An 18,292-nucleotide genomic window follows, 5' to 3' on the forward strand; every position below is an offset into this window, starting at 1 on the left:
GTATTCATTTCTTATTAGAAAACTAACATTTCATTTACAAAAAAAATCTTATTTTAAACAGACGACTCGGAGCGAAATATTCCGAAAAGCAGTCGATAAGATTCCAGCGTCGTTGGGAACTCCTTTAATACTGTTTAAAAAGCATCTCAGGGAAATTCCTCAAGAAATCGGTTGAGAAAATGCCAAGAATACATTTCTGGAAATTCTAGGAAAAAAGGCCGTCTACTTTGAAGTTGCTAAAATATTAGTCTTTTTGATTTAAAAAAAAAAATAAAAAAATAAAAAAAAAATAAAAATAAAAATTTAAATCACAACATAATTCCCATAGTTCCGTTTGTGTTATTCCAGAGTTTTGATGACTTTATTATTATAATAAAAAAAAAAATGGGGGGTGTGTGTGTGTGGAGAATGTCTAAACTTTTCACTGGTAGTATGTGTGCATGTAATTTTTTATATTATATATATATAAAAATAATATTATATATTATACACACACACACACACACACACAAGTTTCTCTCTTCATTCTTATGTCACTGTTGAGACCTCCTGATAAAATGTTTTGCTCGACCCTAACATTCTCATCATTGAAATAATTCTGATATTAGATCCCTCATGTGGTCACCGTTACTACCCAATCCTAAACAAAGGAAGAATACAAAAACAGTTGTAAAATACTGTTTATTTCTTGGATATTGACAACATATGCATTTACATCTGATTTCCCAGCTGGTTGGATTTTATGATGATTTTGACTGGGACACACTGGTGTATTACAACATAGCTAAACATCAAATGAGGCTTGTAGCCAATCTAACACAAGTAGAAGATGCACAGCTCATCATAAACAAAGACTATTAAATCAAACATGCATGGCATTTAAAATACAAAAAAAAAAAAAAAAAAAAAACCCCACCAAAACTTAAAACTCCTATCCTTCCATTATTCCTCATCCACGAGCACAGAATCCCCTCCATCGATTAGACTCAGTAACTCTGGCTTCCTCAGTAGCGCCCTGTCAGAGCAGACAGACATTAACATTAGGATAAAACACCCTGGGCAAATTCCAGCAGTGACGGAAGCATGTGGGGAAAACGAAAAAAATAAAAAATAAAAATGCACACATCTTGTGAGTCACACATTTTCAAGACTAGACGACTCCCTGCTGACTGTTTGCTCTAGAATATTCACCACATTCTTTCCTATGTTCGTTTCAGATGAGTGCAACAGCTTAAAAGTGTCACGTAACTGTCTTCTAAACGAATACATTGCTTCACACACACTGGGTGTACGTACGTGGCGAGTAGGACCGTGAGCGGGACCGGGATCTGTATCCTCCACGGCCGTAGTAGGGCGAAGGAGACCTGCGCCTACGTGAACACAGAGTTTAAAGGTCAGCATAGGACTAATGTGTATATACACACACACATTAGTATATTTATACAATACATATATAATATATTTATATTTTGATATAAATCGCATCAAAATGTGCACCACAGGTCAAACAAGAAGGAATTTAAACGTGTGTCTGCTTAAGAGTGCACACAAACTTTATAAATCACAACTATAATTTGTCAGAGAAATTCTTCAACAAAAGGAACACTATTGTTCTTTCAGTCTGAATATTGGGGTTTCCAATTAAAAAACAAACAAACAAAAACCCCTCTGCTTATTCATGATCATCAGAGCAAAACACTCTCCACAAGCCTTAACATAAGTTTGTGGACACTCGGCTGAAATGTTTCTCATGATCTTAAAAAGCTTTTGATCTGAAGGTGTGTGATTAAATGTGTGAAATCGGTGTTGTAGACAAAAATATAATCGTGCCGACGTGTTCATTTCTTTCATTAGAAAACTAACATTTTATTTACAAAAAAAATCTTTATATTTTAAACGGACGACTCTGAGCGAAATATTCTGAAAAGCAGCCGATAAGATTCCAGCGTCGGTGTGAACTCCTTTAATACTGTTTAAAAAGCATCTCAAGGAAATTCCTCAAGAAATCGGTCGAGAAAACGCCAAGAATACATTTCTGGAAATTCTAGACAAAAAGAGCGTCTACTTTGAAGATGCTAAAATACTAAATTAATTTGGATTTTTTTTATCACAACATAATTCCCATCGTTCCGTTTGTGTTATTCCAGAGTTTTGATGACTATTACTATTCTAAAATGTGGGAAAATAAATAAAAAAAGATTGAGTGTGTCTAAACTTGACTGGTAGTGTATATCCACAAAGCCTTTTCTGGCCTTCTTCAAAAAAGTGAAAAACCAACTTTGTGGTAATAGTTTGAGGAAGAACTATATAAAGGGTGTGATGGTCAGGTGTCCACAAACTTATGGCCATATAGTGTATGAAAGACGACCAATAATATAATAACACACAACTTGGGCTATAATTTTGTATGGCAAAATAAAATCTGGTCATTAACTGTTTTAGTTAAACACGGCTTTAGTGAATTTCCTAACTTGAATTTTACAGCAAAAAAAACAAAACCAAAAAAACAAACAGCGTCTCGGACTTTGATAACGTTACGATTCTCATACTGTACCAAGATCTGGAACACGACAATAAGACAGGAAAGGTTCCCTAACACTACACAAACGCTAACACCCTGCTGCTGCACTCTCTGACCTGTAAGATTTGTAGTATTCCCGATCGTCGTAGCGGTCGTATCCTCGGTCGTAGCCGCGGTCGTAGCCCCGATCGTAGCAGTCTCTGGAGCGACTGGAGGACGTGCTGGGTCTTCCTCCGCCGCCGCCGCCACCACCCCCCCCACTGTTTGCACACGAAGAAAGGAGAAAATGGAGAGAAAAGGGATGAAGAGGATCTCCATACAAGTGTAAATGTACTGCAGCAAGGCCAAAGTTAGATATATAGAAGTTTTTGTGGGTTTTTTTTTAAAGCCTTTCAACATGGCCACTCACAATGAACAGTGTAAAGAAAACCCTTCTCTACTTTTAAGTTAGTTTCGAGCAGTACTGGCTGCAGATCAATTTATATACAGCCACGTTACTTGATTAAATCTGTGTTGAGAAGGTAACCGTCGTCAACGGCAACGTTAGCGCTCATGACCGACGTTAGCTGGTTATCGTGTTGCTAACGCTACTCGATATAGTCCGCTGTGCAGCGATTTCAGTCCAAAACATGTTCTCAGGAGAGAGATACGCTTCCGTGAAAGCACTTGTGTTCTTTCCTACTTTACATGTTGAATGTGCCAAGGTGGGAAATGATGACAACTTACAAATTACCGTTTACAAAAGCACCACAAACAGCAATAATTTCAGCAGAGGTCAGTTTGTGAATGAAAAAGGCTTGAAGGGTTTTTATTTTATTTAAAACAATTGCTGTTCACCCCCGAGACAACAGAGCACTCGACATTAAAACTGTTCCGTTAAAAATAGCGCTGATGTCTCTACTGCTGCAATACTTGCCTCTCGTGACACAGTTAAATTGAGGATCCTGTCCTAGATCAGTGCGATACGCGTAACGTAATGTACACTCACTAGGTTGGCCGTCCCATGTAAATCCCAGGTGTGGGGGTGTGTGGTCTCTTGGTGATGGAAAAGTCCACTCGGATACGCCGGCCGTCCAGCTCCATGCCGTTAGCTTGCTCTTTAGCCTGAAAACGTAACAGCAAAACAGTTTAGAGTAACAGACAGAACTGTGCATCTGCTTTAACACAAATCACACACAAAAAAAAAAATATAAAGCAGCAGCAGCTCATCCTCTGGAACACACACACACACACACCTCCTTGGAGTCCTCTTTGTTCTCGAAGTAGACGAAGGCGAAACCGCGTGAGCGGCGAGACTGCTGGTCGTACACGATGCTGACGTTGGACAGGGGGCCGTATTTGGAGAACACTTCTCGGAGGTCGCGCTCGGTGGTGTACAGGCTCAGGCCGAACACACCCAGGCAACAGTTGGGGTCAGGGTTCGCCTACAAGACGAAAGCAGAGGAGTTTTATTACCTTACCAAGAGCATTCAAATGAAGTAGCAACAAATACATTTTTTTAAAAATAAATGTCTGGGAACTGGTTCTCCCCAAATACCTGGCTAATATATTCTAAAGCAAATAAAATCAGTTGATACTGAGGTTTGGAAAGCATCCCAGCAGCAGTGGTAATCACGATTATTAAATACAATTACTAATTGACTGTGGAAACAGCATGCATTTATTGAACGTAATAAATAAATAAAATAATAATCATGCATTTACTGAGCTCAAATAACACACACAAATAATGTAAGAATAAAAATAAATGAAATCACTATACCACTACATGTACTTTCCTTACTTATTCAAGCTATGGATAGCTGCTTACATTTGTTTTTTTTTGTTTTTTTTTAATGCTTTTGCACAAAATTTGTGCCTTCTGCATGTTTCCACTGTATTGATGTCTCGCCTGTAAGCTGGCGGAGCACGTCACGTGACGTGACGCATTTCAGCGAATCGCGTACCCAGAAATGTACTTTCCAAGTTCCTTAGCCAATGAAATTCTGTCTCCTGTTTTTCTCCTGTAGTGTCTCACTATTAGTGAGCTCTAGAAAGGAAGTGAGCGTATTTAGACCAGCTGTCACGACGCTAGGAGAAATGAGCTTTCCAATGATACCAAACGTTATTCGTTTTTGTTCCACGTCGGACTCTTTGAAAGCAAATTGTTTCCAAACGGCTGAAACAGTTTTATCTTTCTTGTCAACCAAAGGCTCCCTTTTCTGTCATCTCGGCTTGAGCTGAACTAAAAATGCCACAGCCTGGCGGGGAGCGAGCTTGGCCTTTCGGGGAAAGGCAAAAGCGCACCACTGTAAAGAAAAATGTCGCGCGGTTTTTAAAAAGACAAAACGAGAATCGTGGAAGGCCGTAATTGAAATCAAAAATCCGATTAATCGCACAGCCCTAGTTTCCATGTTGATTTATCATGACATTTATTTCCGTGCACTGTTATTTTAAACCACCAAACACTTGGGCTTTAAGAGATCATAAGTGTGCAATTATGCTTTTTGGATTCGCTCTCTGGATGACGAAGCGAAATCTTAAACCGGGGTATCCGATCTTCTCCGCAAAAGGCGGGTGTAGGTGCAGGTTTTCATTCCAGTCAAGCAGGAGCCACACCCAATTCCACCTGTTTACAATCGGTTGATCTTGGCTTCCAATAGACTCAGGCTTTTGCTCGGTTGGAATGAAAAACCTTCACCCACACCGACCCTTTCCGGATAAGATTGGACACTCATCTAAGACCGTTGCTCCGCTCGAGATCCCACTCGTTCGTTGGAAGCGGCAGTGCTACACGACATCGCCCGAATCCCAGAAGCTGAAGTCTGCTTCTGTTTCAGAGTTCACGTCGTTTACTCCTTTCAAAGACACGCTACACGCAGTTTGTTTTCGTTTTCTCCTGTTTGCCTTTGAGAAAATGACTAATCCTTATTACAATCTTATCGTTGTTTTAAACAGGGCTCTAAACTTTTGTCAAAACCACCAGGAAACAAAAACGCCAGCCATTCCCAGTTGAAATGTTGTCGTTCCAAATATTTCCTCTGTTGGGTGTGTTGTGTAATATAAAAGGAACTGGGAGTGTGTGAGATGAGTAATCACAGTATGATAGTGGTGTGTGTGTGTTGTGTGTGTTAGAGAGAGAGATACAGGAGGTTCGTACCCGGTTGCCGACATGCCGTCTGCGATTGGACATGGGTGAGTGGCTGCGGCTGCGTCGGTACTCGCGACTGTACGAGCGGCTGCGCGAGTGGCGTCTGCGAGAGCGTGAGCGTGAGTGACGACGGCGAGAGCTCCGGTGGGAACGGGACCTGTGTGAGAGAGAAAAACAGGTTTTGTTTTTAAAAAACCCCACTCATTCATCGTCTGAAGAATACGCGTCTCCATTTTTCACGAAGCAGCAAACATTAATCTGAAGAATTGCAACGTTTCCCCGGGTCTTTACACTTTCGTTACGAATGCAACGAACATATCAGTTAGCTTGTCTGCTCAAATGAGAACACAAAACACTTAGTTTTATTTATTTATTTTTTTAAAAAGAGAAACTTAAGTATAGCCTACATGATATGATGAAAGATATTAACTTGGCAATGTTCGGCACCGTGCTTTGTCCGTCAACACAAACGCAAAATACCTTTGTCTCCTCCTCCCCTCCCATTAAGAGACATGCGAGGTATAAAGAAAGATCATTACCTGGACCTGGACTTCGACCTGGACCTGGAGCGAGACTTGGATCTGGAGCGGGAGCGGTGGGAGCCATCCTTAGATCTTCCTGGCGAGTTGCTGGTCGACTTCACGGAGCCTCTGGGACTCACACTCCGAGAGCGGGACTCCTGCACAATCCAAACCAAATGAGAACAACAGAACCAGAGCGAGAACCTCCCATGCATCAAGTCATGACCCCAGACCTCTTATTGACTAATCATGTTGACAAACAGACTTGTTAAAGCTGGAGTCGGTTTAAATTCCATTGCATCATGAAGGAGTTTTTTATTTTATTTATTTTTTTTTAAATAAACAAAACACTGACTAACATTAGGATATCGTTTACAATGCGTTGTCTTTATGACAGAAAGAGTAGCATGCAAACTTTAATGAAAGAGTTGATATTCAAACAGAAACAGACTAATGCACATTACTTAGCCCTCCTTCATCTTATCCACCCGAACACTTCTGAGATTAACTTCATAACTTCAACCAACATTCTGTTCTTCTTTTCTTCTGTTTCTTATTCTGACTTCTGTACTTCATCTTCAACCATTCATTGCTTCCAAAGTGACAACACTCTACATGAGGGGAACGTCTCAGAACTTCTGGCCACACAGAATTAGCATGCACTCGCAAAATTCAGCCTCATTTAAACAACATTCGACTTCGGCCACCTTTTTCATTCTTCCCATCTTAACCTTAATAGGAAAAACAAGAAAAGGGTAAAGTCCGTGTAGTAGGCATGTGGGTGAAAATGTAACATTAGTTAAAAAAAATGAAAATAAAAAAATCAATTTAGAGACGATGATTATAGGCCAATATACAGAGCTTACAAATTGAATGTTACACTACCTTTTTAAAAAAATGCATAAAATGTTATAACAGATCAAATGAGCACTTATCTAAACAGTGCAAGTTTTAAAGTTTTGCTGGACCACCCAATTTACCTCGGATTAAAAGAAAAATCCACCCTGAACTACTTAACTTTCTTGGCATATTTATTTTGGAAAGAAACTGCAACGTTAGTTTTTTTTGTTTTGTTTAAAAGTTGAAATGTAATTCTTATTTATATTTTTAATACGATCAACGCCGCCCTGTCCAGTGGGATTCATCCCGGCTTCTTATCTACCTAAAGAGACAGACGGAGCAGTACATTAATCCTTTAGTCTGTCCGGCTCTCACACCTCTTCAAACAGATCAACATCCCAAGCTTCATCTCCCACGCCATCCTCATCTTGTAGACCGTTAACTAGTGAGCCTCGCCTTCACTGTAACGGCATTCTGTGCCTTCGAGCCCAGCGTTTCCTGTTTCCACCACTTCTACGTCCGTGTTGGAAAATTGCGAGAAAAGAAAAGAAAAAAAAAAAGGATCTTGCTTTATTTATTCATAGGAACTAACCTGTTGCTTTTGTTGAAATGTTTCTGCCATCAAACACCAATATAACCACGCTATAGCAATTACTACAGCTATGTTTCCATCCACGTTGTGACTTTAACTTAACGCGGAAAACTGGAACGTCACAAAGCGTTTGCGAATAAAAACGGGTGCAGGCTGTTTTTAATAGAAGTTTGCAGCTGCTGCTTGTCAGACTGTACGAACACAATCCCCGGTGTAAGCCGCGTCACACTGTAGGATATCAGTTGTCATTATTGTCGGACTGTACGACAGTCAAGACGTGAAAAACGGACGCACGCGAGAAGACTCGTACGGAGTAGGAGAAGCAGTGTGCACCAGGGTTAAAGCGAGAGAACAAAATTCACACAGAAATACGTGGATGGAAACGTAGCTAGTGTCCCTGAGTGACGTCACTGTGGCACAGCCGGCTAATAACACCACCAACTTAAAAATAAACCTCATTAGTGCGGGAATTGCTAAAGTCATGCCAAATATCTCAATACAGAGCCAGACATACCGTGTTTCAGGGTGGAGTTTTCCTTTAAACCTTTGACCTGGGATAAAGTCTGATTGTCCACCATTTTGGATTGGCCAGAAAAAAAAAACAACACACATTCTCAGCACTGCAATCTTAAAGAATGATCATTAATTAATACGGGTTTCTTTCCCTTGTGAATAAACACTAACATTAAAAAAAAAAAAAACAAACACTATCCTTCGAGGTGCTGTCATTTTCCACAATAAATTTATTACATTCAGCCACTGGGAAAATTCAACGTGTCAGCTGCAGAAAATTAAAATGAAACCCAAACCGAAAGACTTTAATCTGGTTTAAAATAAATTCAACGTAAAAACAAACAAAAAAAGAATTAAAGGATGGTTTAAATGCCATTATGGACGCTTTTTTAAATCGGATTAATAGACACGGTTTTTATTTATTTTTTATTTAACCTTTAAATGGCGCCAGCGCGTGGTATTTGGTTACTACCTTAAAAACTCGACATTTTTTAAATTTAATTGCCTAATACCCAACAATTACAGTGATAAGAAGCGACAACTAACAATACTTTATAAAATGTATTGTACAAACGTAACATTTATCTGATATCGTCTGTAATATTTCGTGTTTAAACGTGTGCAGCTGTTACTCTTGGTAACCGAAACACAATGGGGGCCGAATACCAAACAGCCACTCGGTCGCTACGTAGGAACCCTACATAGTGTGCAAAAGAATGGCTTCCACGCCTTATCTAGTGACCTCGAATATGGCTGATTTAGAAGTTGGGATTGAGCCAGCGACAAGGACAGGCCTACAGAGCTTTACGCCTCGCAATAAAAGCTAAGCTAACACGCTAACAAGCGAACACGCTACACAGCTAGGCCTCGGCGCTGTGGTGAATATTAACAGCTAATCAGTTAAATAAATCAACAGCGAAACGTTAGCTGAAATAATAACCTGCGAATTGATGAGTCGTTATTGCACCGCCATTAAACGTAGCTAATTAGCTAGCTTGCAAAAAAAAATGCTAAAGTCTTTCACAATGGATTCCGTTTATTCAGCTAGCAATATTACGCTAATAATGATTTAACGCAGTTAAACACGTCCTTAAACACGCTGTTTTAAAATATTTTTTCCCCCTCAAAAAAAACCTTATCCTTACGTACTTTCACCACAAACTCCTTCTCGTTGTCGCTCATGGCGGATCTGTATCTGTAAATGAACAAGCAGAGAAAATTAAATATAATTTCCCTCCTCGCGCTACAAGCTGAACAGCCAGCTAGCTGTATCCTCAAGCTCCGCCTTCTGCGCGTTGGCTGCAGCTCGCTGATTGGACAATACATGTAGCTTGGTCCTTGTTGAACCAATCAACGCGTAGAGGGCGGGTTTAACCAGTGGGTGGGGTACATAATGGCGGCTTTTATGATTCAGACTGCCATCTACTGTTCAGGCGTGTAATTACACACGATGCGCATGTACATTATATGCGCACCGGATAGGACTAGGTTAGGACTGTTTTTTATTTCCATTTTATGTTTCTCATATTGTATCCAATTATCTGCCTTTTTTGTGGAATTGTAGATTCTGATGGCACGAAAGAGCCCCCCCCAGGCGTGTTGAGGCACGTGGCTGGATGAATCTGTGGCTGAATGTGCTCCTGAGCCTCCTCAGCTCAGCATAGAGAGGATGAGAAGGATTGTCCATGATAGCTTTCAGCTTCCCTCTCATCCTCTTCTCAGTCACTAGCTTCACACTGTCCAGTTGCCTCTCTGCAGTTCTTGCCTGGTGACTCACTAATGCTAAACAGGGTTGAGTCTGACCAGTACCTGGATTGGAGACCTCCTGAGGAAAACTAAGATTGCTGCTGGAAGTGGTATTAGTGAGGCCAGCAGGGGGCGCTCACGGTATGGGGCCTAATGACCCAGTATAGTGAGGGGGACACTATACTGTAAAAGCAGCACAGTCTTTTGGATGAGACGTTAAACCCTGGACACTTACTGTTACAAAAAGTGTAGGGGTAAAACCCCAGTGTCCTGGTGAAAATTGTTGTCCACTATCCCCCCCCCCCCACATTGTGACAGAGGTGGGAAGTCCACCACCACCTCTAGTGATACAAGCAATAATGGAGGAGTCATCTGAGAACTTCTGTAGGTGGCACGTTCCTGAATCAAATCAGAAGTCAGAGGTATACAGGGTGAACAAGAATGGTGACAGTACAGTTCCTTGGGGTGCACCAGTGTTGCTAGTCACTATGTCTGACAAGCAGCTTTGCAGCCTGACATACTGTGGCCTGCCAGTGAGGTAGTCTCTAATCCAGGCCATGAGGTCCTGGTCCACCCACACCACAGAGAGCTTCTCAGCCAGCTACAGTGGCTGGACCATGTTAAAAGCACTTGAGAGGTCAAAGAACATGATCCTCACAGTGCTTTGTGGCCTCTCCAGGTTTGTGCAAGCTCAGGCATGTACCATGGCCCTGAAGTGCTGCAGAACCAGGCTCTCAAGGGTCTTCATTGCATGTGATGTTAAGGCCACAGGCCTGAAGTTGTTCAGAGCGCTGGGACGTCCTTTCTTGTGCACAGGGACCATGCAGGATGTCTTCCAGTTCTTAAGCAGAAAGTATGCTTCGCTTTTTACACATACACTAGGAACAGCATACAATACGCGTGATGCAAATTTCGCCATCAGCAGAGTATGCGTGCTGGCCAATTTGTTTAACCGCATGCACTTTGTACACGCAGGTAGCACACGTACATTTAATTCTTAAGCACTATTTAGTTGTTCCACAAGGTGTCAACAGTAGCCCAGTGCCATTGATTCTCAAGGAAGTTGAAGAAAAAACAGAATAAACGGAAGAGATGGAAACGAGTGCAGGTAAGGAAGTACCCGCATTTGTATAATTCTAGCCTTAAAGTGAATAAGGATTTGTATATGGATGCTACTCATGGCGAGAGATTGCCCAAGCATCGTTCTTCGCGTTGTTGTTATTCTTCTTCATTGTCATCCTTCACACGTAAAGACCTGCTTTACAGTTCTGTACTGACTTCTGTAGGCCAGGAGAGGTAGTGCAAGTTGTCGTAATGCGCATGCGTCGACCGTTGTGTACGTGTACATGTCAAATGGAGTATATTTTGAAAGGTTATGTGTACGACTGGGCGCATACTCTAGCGTACGCTTAAAAAACCGAAGTATACCAGAGGCTTTAGGCACCTTCTTCAGCCTCTGAGAGAGGTCAAAAAGACGCCAAAACACTCCTGCCAGCTGCTCTGCACAAACTTTAAGCAGCCTCAGGCTGATGTTGTCAGGGCCCTTGGCCTTGGTAATCCAGGTCTTAGTGAGCTGCCGTCTCACCTGGCTGGTTGTGATCGTGATGACTGGGGTGGTGGTGGTGACGATGCTGTCTTCCTGGGTGTGGAAGGTGTAGTGATGTTCTCTGTGTTTGCGTTGTGTGCTGGTAAGAAGAGGCGGGCTGTGGCTGTTGTGCTCCAATGTTGTGGTGCTGCAGGGATGCCTGCAGAGTAGGGTGTAACTGAGGTGTGAAAAGAGACAGTCACTTTGGAGGTGTGAATAGGGAGAGTTGAAAAGGTGGAGGTTCAGCCTGCGTTAGTGAGTCAAATCTGTTGAAAAACAGGTTTAAATCGTTGGCATGACCTTTTGTCCTCTCAACTGTTCCTTCTGACCTTTTCATGCTAGTAATGCATCACACCTCTCAGATTGTTCTGTTGCAGCTTGTTCGTGTTCTAAACTCATGAATATGTACACAACACAGACCCAAAACTTGTGATATCAAGTACTGTAAAGGTGCTCAAACTTACCTTATACCATTCTGTGCCATTCTATAACAAACTGTCCTCTCATCTTTGCATTTCTACAGCCATTTATTTTATTATTTTTTGTTTTAATTATTTATCTCCTTACACATGTGATGACCTGTATATTTATTTATTTATGCAGGAATATGTTGATTTATCAATTTAATTATTTATTGTTTTCTTTGGCAGGTTTTGACCTCCATACCTTCCTTGCTTCACTTTTCTCTCATGTTTAGCTGTTTGCAGTACTTTTATGGATATTACATGGCATCATTGGATTAATAAAAAATTCCAATAAGATTTAAAAGTAATAAAGAAAATGGTAAAAGCTCAATATCTATGGTGTCATTTGAGTGACAAACGTCAGGAGCTGATGTGGTTGTTTTGACGAGGCAAAAAAGGTTCTTCCACCTGTAATCATGCAGTGCCATGAAATGACCAGCAGGCGTCAGTATTTCCCAATTAAAAGAGCGGCGCTGCTCTCAGTACTTTAGTAACAATGGAGATTTAATGCAATGATGCGATGAGGAGAACTCACAGTTCTAAAAGCAACGAGTCTTTACAGCCGTATTAAAGGAGAGGTAGGTTTAATTTGGGAGATTTTAATGGTCTGTTAGAGCAGCATATCCGCTGCCACCATATTAGCAAAACAGGAGCATTGCACAGTCATCTTATTATCGAAATGAAAAACATCATAAATGACTTTTTAAAGAGGATTACACGTGAAATTACAGACAGACCCAACACAATAAATATTAGTTATATTATATAAATATTATACTCAAAATTAGAAAATTTTGTCCTGAAGTAGATTTCATCCATGAGACGGTCATCTGAAGTGAGGCGGCTGAGTAGAGAGAGATAATACCGAATTACTGTTTATTAGGTGAATTACTGTTTAATCCAGTGAGTCAGAATGATGTTTTTAAATAGTAATTTACAGAAAATAGTGACAGTGGCTGTACAATACTTAATAGAGGAATGTTGTTAGACAGACACTCAACTTCTGCTCACAATCCCATATTATTGCGATAATAATAATAATAATAATAATAATAATAATAATAAGAGCATCTTGTTTTATGCAACATCTACAACATCATGTTGAACAGCTGGGATTAAAGGGATAGTTTGTTGAAATATGAAGTTGATGTAATTTTAAACTTTTCCCCAGATGTAGTAAATCAGCTGAAAATGTTTGCTTTCTGACATCTCCTTCCTTAGTTGTTTTTTTTTTTTTTTTTTTAAACTAGAGATACAGCATTACATCATCTCTCCCAAAATCTTTAGCATGAATACATGCCCAAATGTGTAGATACACTTGCCGTACTGACATTGATGAGCACTGAAATCTTGATAAAATAAATGCTGTTGTAGAACAGCAGACTTCAAAATTTAAATCTAAAATTACACATTCAGCTATACAGTTATCTGACCTTCGAGGTTTGGGAGGCGGAGGCTAGACGGCAAAATGGTACCAAACTGCGTTAAAGAAAAGGGGGGGGGGGTTTAAGGGGGGGAAGAGGGGGAGGGGGGGTGATTCCGGTAAGAGTAGCTGAGATTTCTAAAGAACTGGATGTGGTGTGAGGCGGATGTTCACAGAAAAGACTCTGGCTGAGATAGATTTTTATTATTTGTTAGCTAGACTTTCACCTCCAGTAAAACCAGCGGTCACAAACATCAGCCAAAAAAAATACGTCTCATTTGCGTAAATGGAAAACTGTGTACATTTTAGTCCTCACCAAAGCGACTCCTTTAATGACGGTCATATTCTAACACAATACTTACTTTAAATGATTATGAATTAATCATGAATAATCACATGGTAATTATTAACCTGGTTATGTCACGTCAACATACATTATTCACAAGGTTTGAATTTACGAGCTTATGCTTCGTTTTGAAGGTTTCACAAAGAACAGGCAGAGCCAGGGACTGTTTGATGAAAAACCAAAAATGTACACAATTTCCCCCCGTTCACAGAACATGTTCGATATCTGCTTCGTGTTTTGTACTGGAGTTATGAGGCTAATGTAGCAAACAATAATGGGATGAAATCTCACCCAAGATCATTTCCATAAACACACACCCAAATCTTCATATACTGTAACGTGCTTCGAACAACGTAGTTCACGCCATCATCATTGGGAGACGGCGAGTTCGAATCCTGATGATGCCACAGCCATCAACGGGTGGCAAAGGGAGCAAAAATTGACCATTCTCTTTGGGTGGGAGGGATTCTCTCTCTCATCTGTCAATCAATCAGAGTGACACAAGCCAATCGTGGGAATCTGTGAGCTCGAGAAGGCAGATTGCGCTTTCCTCAGAGTGTCTTACTTTGCCGTGTGATGGAATTTGATAAGATGGAGTTGTCACGTCTCAGAAGAAACACGTATTAGCTTTCGTTCCCCACATTTGGTATCGGTCATTTGATATAAATATGGAAGGGGGGGTAAAATAAACAACAACAGAAAAAAAAACATGGTTGTCCAAGAATCTGGAGGATTCTGGTTGTCAAAAATGATATAAGGTGAAAGTTTTGTTCGGGTTTATACGGGTAGCAAACTGTACATTTAGTTCTCGCAGTTGTTGTACCCATTTGTTTTGCATCTTTAATATATACTTTTTATTTTCACCTGGAAATATGGATATAGTGCACCTTTAAAGTCAGTCATTGAACTGTAATGACCTTTTAGAGTAAAGCGTTCATAGTACACTACACACACACCTTTCTGGGTAAACGATACTGTACATATTAAAAGGTATAAATGAGTGTAGATGACTGTAGTTGAACAGATTTTGGGTGACATTGACTTCCGTTTATTTATCTATATTAGCCTCCTGAACAAAACTAAGAAACATGGCGAACAAAAATTGCGCAAATTATTCCTCTAACTGTAAAGTCCCACAAGTTTAAAATTCTTCAAAACAACACACTAGTCCACAACTATGTCTAAATATGAGTCTTTTTATGAGGTCTCGATTTCCTTTTAAGACTCTTCAATCACATCATCATCATCATCATCATCATCGCCACTATACGTGGGCTTATTAATAAGAATGTGCAGTGCTGGAGGTTGTAGAGGGACGGCGAGGCCAGAGAACGCAAGCCCTGACGTAATACCGTGCCGTCCTCTGCCACCATCCCGGCTCTATTCTGCTGGAGTCGGCAGGAAACAGTAGCGGCAGCTTCGGCGGCTCCTCACCACCCAATCACAGAGCGGTTTGAGAGGAATTGACACCACTAGCTCCAGACAATATGTTACTGTTCCAGTCTTCCGACGTAGTGTCCGTGCGTCGTGTTTTCCAGTCGCTGCAGCGCCGTTTCCGTCTGCTCCGCCCTGTGACGCTCAGCCTCAGTGCTGGAGCAGGAAGTTGGTGGCCATGTTGATGTCGTTGTTGGATGCTCGGAGAGCTTCCTGAGCGTCCAGTCTGGAGAAACCCATCTCCATCAGCCTCGCCACCTGGACACCAAGAGGATCGAAGCAGAGTTTAGGAAGAGTTATGGAATTCTTCCGATGTTGGAGATGTGAGAGACCTTACAGAATTTTACAAAACCCTCCACACTGCCAGATTCGATCAAAATAATACCACATTTCACAGTCTGTAAAGGATTTCACAGAGTGATTTTTTTGCGATTGTTGTGGCCAAAATGCTTGATTTTGCTGCAGCTTTTTATTTATTTATTTGTGACTTGCAGAGTGTTTGGTACATTTTTTTTTGCGGAAAACTACTTGAATTGGAGAGATCGCAAAATTGCACGGAATTGTTTTGCCCAGTCTTTCACGGTGATGTTTGTTGCTAAATGAGACCTTTTAGCTGTACTCATGTTCGACACACATAAATTGAAGAGGGCTTTGGCGGAGTTGTGATGACGTCATATGGCGCGTCTTGGCCAAAATCCCAAATGGACGCCCAGTGCATTGTTTACACTGATATAACAAAACCGTTTAGCTTAATCATTTAACTCCGGTATAAAATCACAACACCTGAAGGACGATTCAGCCGTGAACCCTGTCCTCTATTCGATATTCATTCACTTTCCTCTAATTTAGTAATTCGATCAACCCTGTCTTTCACTTTGAGCACAGGTTGAGCAGCAGGAGCTCATCATTCATTACTCACTCAACTATGACTCAAGACTTCTTTCGCTTATCGTCATTTCTTAACGGCCATGCAAATAATAAAAACTTAATTGGAACTGTGAACGTATCGAGTTATAATCTGTGCTCGCATGAAGACGTCTGCAAGTCAAATATATAAACAAGACTGAGGGGAAAGTCCTCTAAAAACTTTCACATCTGCATTCGCACTAAATAAGGTGCCAGACATTATTCATTCTGTAACACTTGCTCTGTTGTTGTTGTTTTTTTAAAAAAAAATACACAACGTTGAGCAAAAACATTAAGGCAACGCTGAGGTATGCTATACGTGTGCATTTCCCGTTACCGTCACACCTTTTCCGAAGATACACCAGCAGTGCAGACGCCAATCTGTAGAAATCCAATCCACATACCAGTTCATCATACCAACCAGACAGGATGTTATGCTGGTGTTTTGAAACGTCCACGTACATCACCAAAGATACTAATCATTCATGTTATCATTCTCTTTCTGAAAATGTGTCGCAAGTTGGCAGCTTATTGGTAAGTGAGAGAAATCTGATGACTGAAATTGAACCTAGAGGTTAAAACCACACCAAGAACACTACAACTCATATGTCAGAAACACTGGGCAATACTTTATGTATAATTATTTGTAAGAGAATTGTCTTTGGATTGGTTTTCATCCTTTCTTGATGATGTACAGCCGTATACCATAATAATCCACTCATAATAATACATTATCGTTTCTACGGTAACGAATCCTTCATAGGGACTTCATGGAGGCTCCACATAATTTAAGGCTAATAACGAATTTTTTTTTTTTTTTTTTAAAAGCATGTTGTTACTTAACATAGAAAAAAAAAAAAAGTATAATATGGTGAAATTTACAAGATGTTACAAGATGTTTGTGTAACATTAATGGAAGGAGTCTCCAGCGTCAGCACTTTTTAACGGTAACAGGAAGATTTTCGCCAAAGTAGAGGTTTTAGGACAGAGGAGTTTTTAATCTCTGTGATGTGACAAGAAGAATTTTTGCCATAATAACTTCAACAGAGGAGGGGTGGGGGTGGGGGTCGGTTGGCATAGAAACAACTGTTTAGCGCTTGCTGTCATTTGTTATAATAATAATAATAATAATAATAATAAAAAAATGCAATCACTGTGGTATAAGTGGAACAAAACATTTCCACGTTCACGGCGCAAAAAAAAAAATCTTAGCAAGTGAAAATATCTTGAATATAGTCAAATTTATCTAATATTTCTAATTATGAGATTACAATAAACCAAATTGAAAAAAAAAAAAGATTATTAAACCTATTTCTAGACAGTATTACTCATTTCAAGCTTGTAGTTTTCTTATTCTATTGGCAGATCATTTCGCCTTCTTTCTAGAAATAAAACGCTTCAAATGAGCAAAATGATCTGCCGATAGAATAAATGAATACAGATGGCTTGGAGTAGGTTTATTAATCTCATGTTTGCTTTATTGTCATCTTATAATAAGAAATCGTAGACACAAATCGGACTATATTCGAGGCGTTTCCACATGCTATGTCCTCTTTTGCAGTGTTGGGGTGGTATTATTTTCATATAACAGCGTGGACCATCATGTGCTAGTGTTACATATATAGGAGAAGTAACCTCTTTTAGAACCTGTATGACGATGCTGTACAGGTATTCATGTATTAATGGTTTCCAATGTCATTTAATGGAGCAGTTTGTGATATGTAGAGTCCTTTTGGTGCGTGCAAAGTGAACTGTGGTTGCAAAACACTTTCAAGTCTTCCCCGTTTCCCCATGTTTTTCTTCTGAACTGACATGATTGTGGGTTAACAGGAAATTAGGCAGAGCTGAGCTACAACTCTGAGCAGAGCGAAATGCCACATGAATACCTAGTCGAAGAAAATGAACCGGCAAAAGAGCCATGCAACGATCTGGAAGTGGTCCAAGAATGGCAGATTGTGGTGTAGTAAATGATTTATCTGAGTAACCGCATCAGTATATTTACTTGTTAAAACTATTCTTACTGCCTGCGCTTGTGACTGTGCGTGTGTTCGCCTCCTGACCTGCTCCTCAGCCACTGGTGGGTCCACGGAGTGAGGCTGCATGTGATTCACGTTCTGACCTCTGTGTCGCAAACCCGGAAAGAATCGGTTGAGGAGTCCACCCTGCTGTGGAAGGGGAAGAGTAAACAAGCAAACGTTTAGAACAAAGTGCAACATAACTTCAGCAGAATGATCAGATCGTGTCATTTAGAGAGTTAAGTGTGTGACGCAA

At 40.5% G+C, this 18,292-nt stretch overlaps 2 protein-coding genes across 6 annotated transcripts in view; both read right to left on the reverse strand.

Moving 5' to 3' along the window:
* Positions 1–664: 664 nt before the first annotated feature.
* LOC128602130 (transformer-2 protein homolog alpha-like) lies at positions 665–9,421 on the reverse strand. Of its 4 annotated transcripts, none has more exons than XM_053615704.1 (8): positions 9,267–9,421; positions 6,191–6,903; positions 5,661–5,808; positions 3,757–3,945; positions 3,510–3,625; positions 2,638–2,781; positions 1,297–1,370; positions 665–1,015 (listed from the first exon to the last, which is right to left on the reverse strand). In XM_053615704.1, exons 2-8 carry the CDS (start codon positions 6,385–6,387, stop codon positions 1,005–1,007), a joined length of 879 nt encoding a protein of 292 aa, XP_053471679.1. In that variant the 5' UTR covers positions 6,388–6,903; positions 9,267–9,421; the 3' UTR covers positions 665–1,004. The 4 variants fall into 4 exon arrangements, with proteins under 4 accessions (XP_053471679.1, XP_053471676.1, XP_053471680.1 ...); XM_053615701.1 differs by having other exon boundaries at positions 6,191–6,330; positions 9,267–9,420; XM_053615705.1 differs by having other exon boundaries at positions 6,191–6,330; positions 6,637–9,413.
* A 4,103-nt stretch (positions 9,422–13,524) lies between these two features.
* ubac2 (UBA domain containing 2) overlaps positions 13,525–18,292 on the reverse strand; it is a 28,806-nt gene continuing 24,038 nt past the window's right edge. Inside the window, exons 8-9 of one of the 2 annotated variants that reach the window (XM_053615483.1) lie at positions 18,082–18,186; positions 13,525–15,373 (exon numbers count right to left, since the gene is read on the reverse strand). In XM_053615483.1, the coding sequence (XP_053471458.1) occupies positions 15,266–15,373; positions 18,082–18,186 (213 nt within the window). In that variant the 3' untranslated portion in view covers positions 13,525–15,265. Of the gene's footprint in view, positions 15,374–18,042; positions 18,187–18,292 lie in introns of both variants that reach the window. The other variant, XM_053615482.1, reaches the window with a different exon arrangement.

This window comes from Ictalurus furcatus, chromosome 26 (genome assembly GCF_023375685.1).
Source record: "Ictalurus furcatus strain D&B chromosome 26, Billie_1.0, whole genome shotgun sequence".
In the NCBI taxonomy this organism is placed as follows: Eukaryota; Metazoa; Chordata; class Actinopteri; order Siluriformes; family Ictaluridae; genus Ictalurus; species Ictalurus furcatus.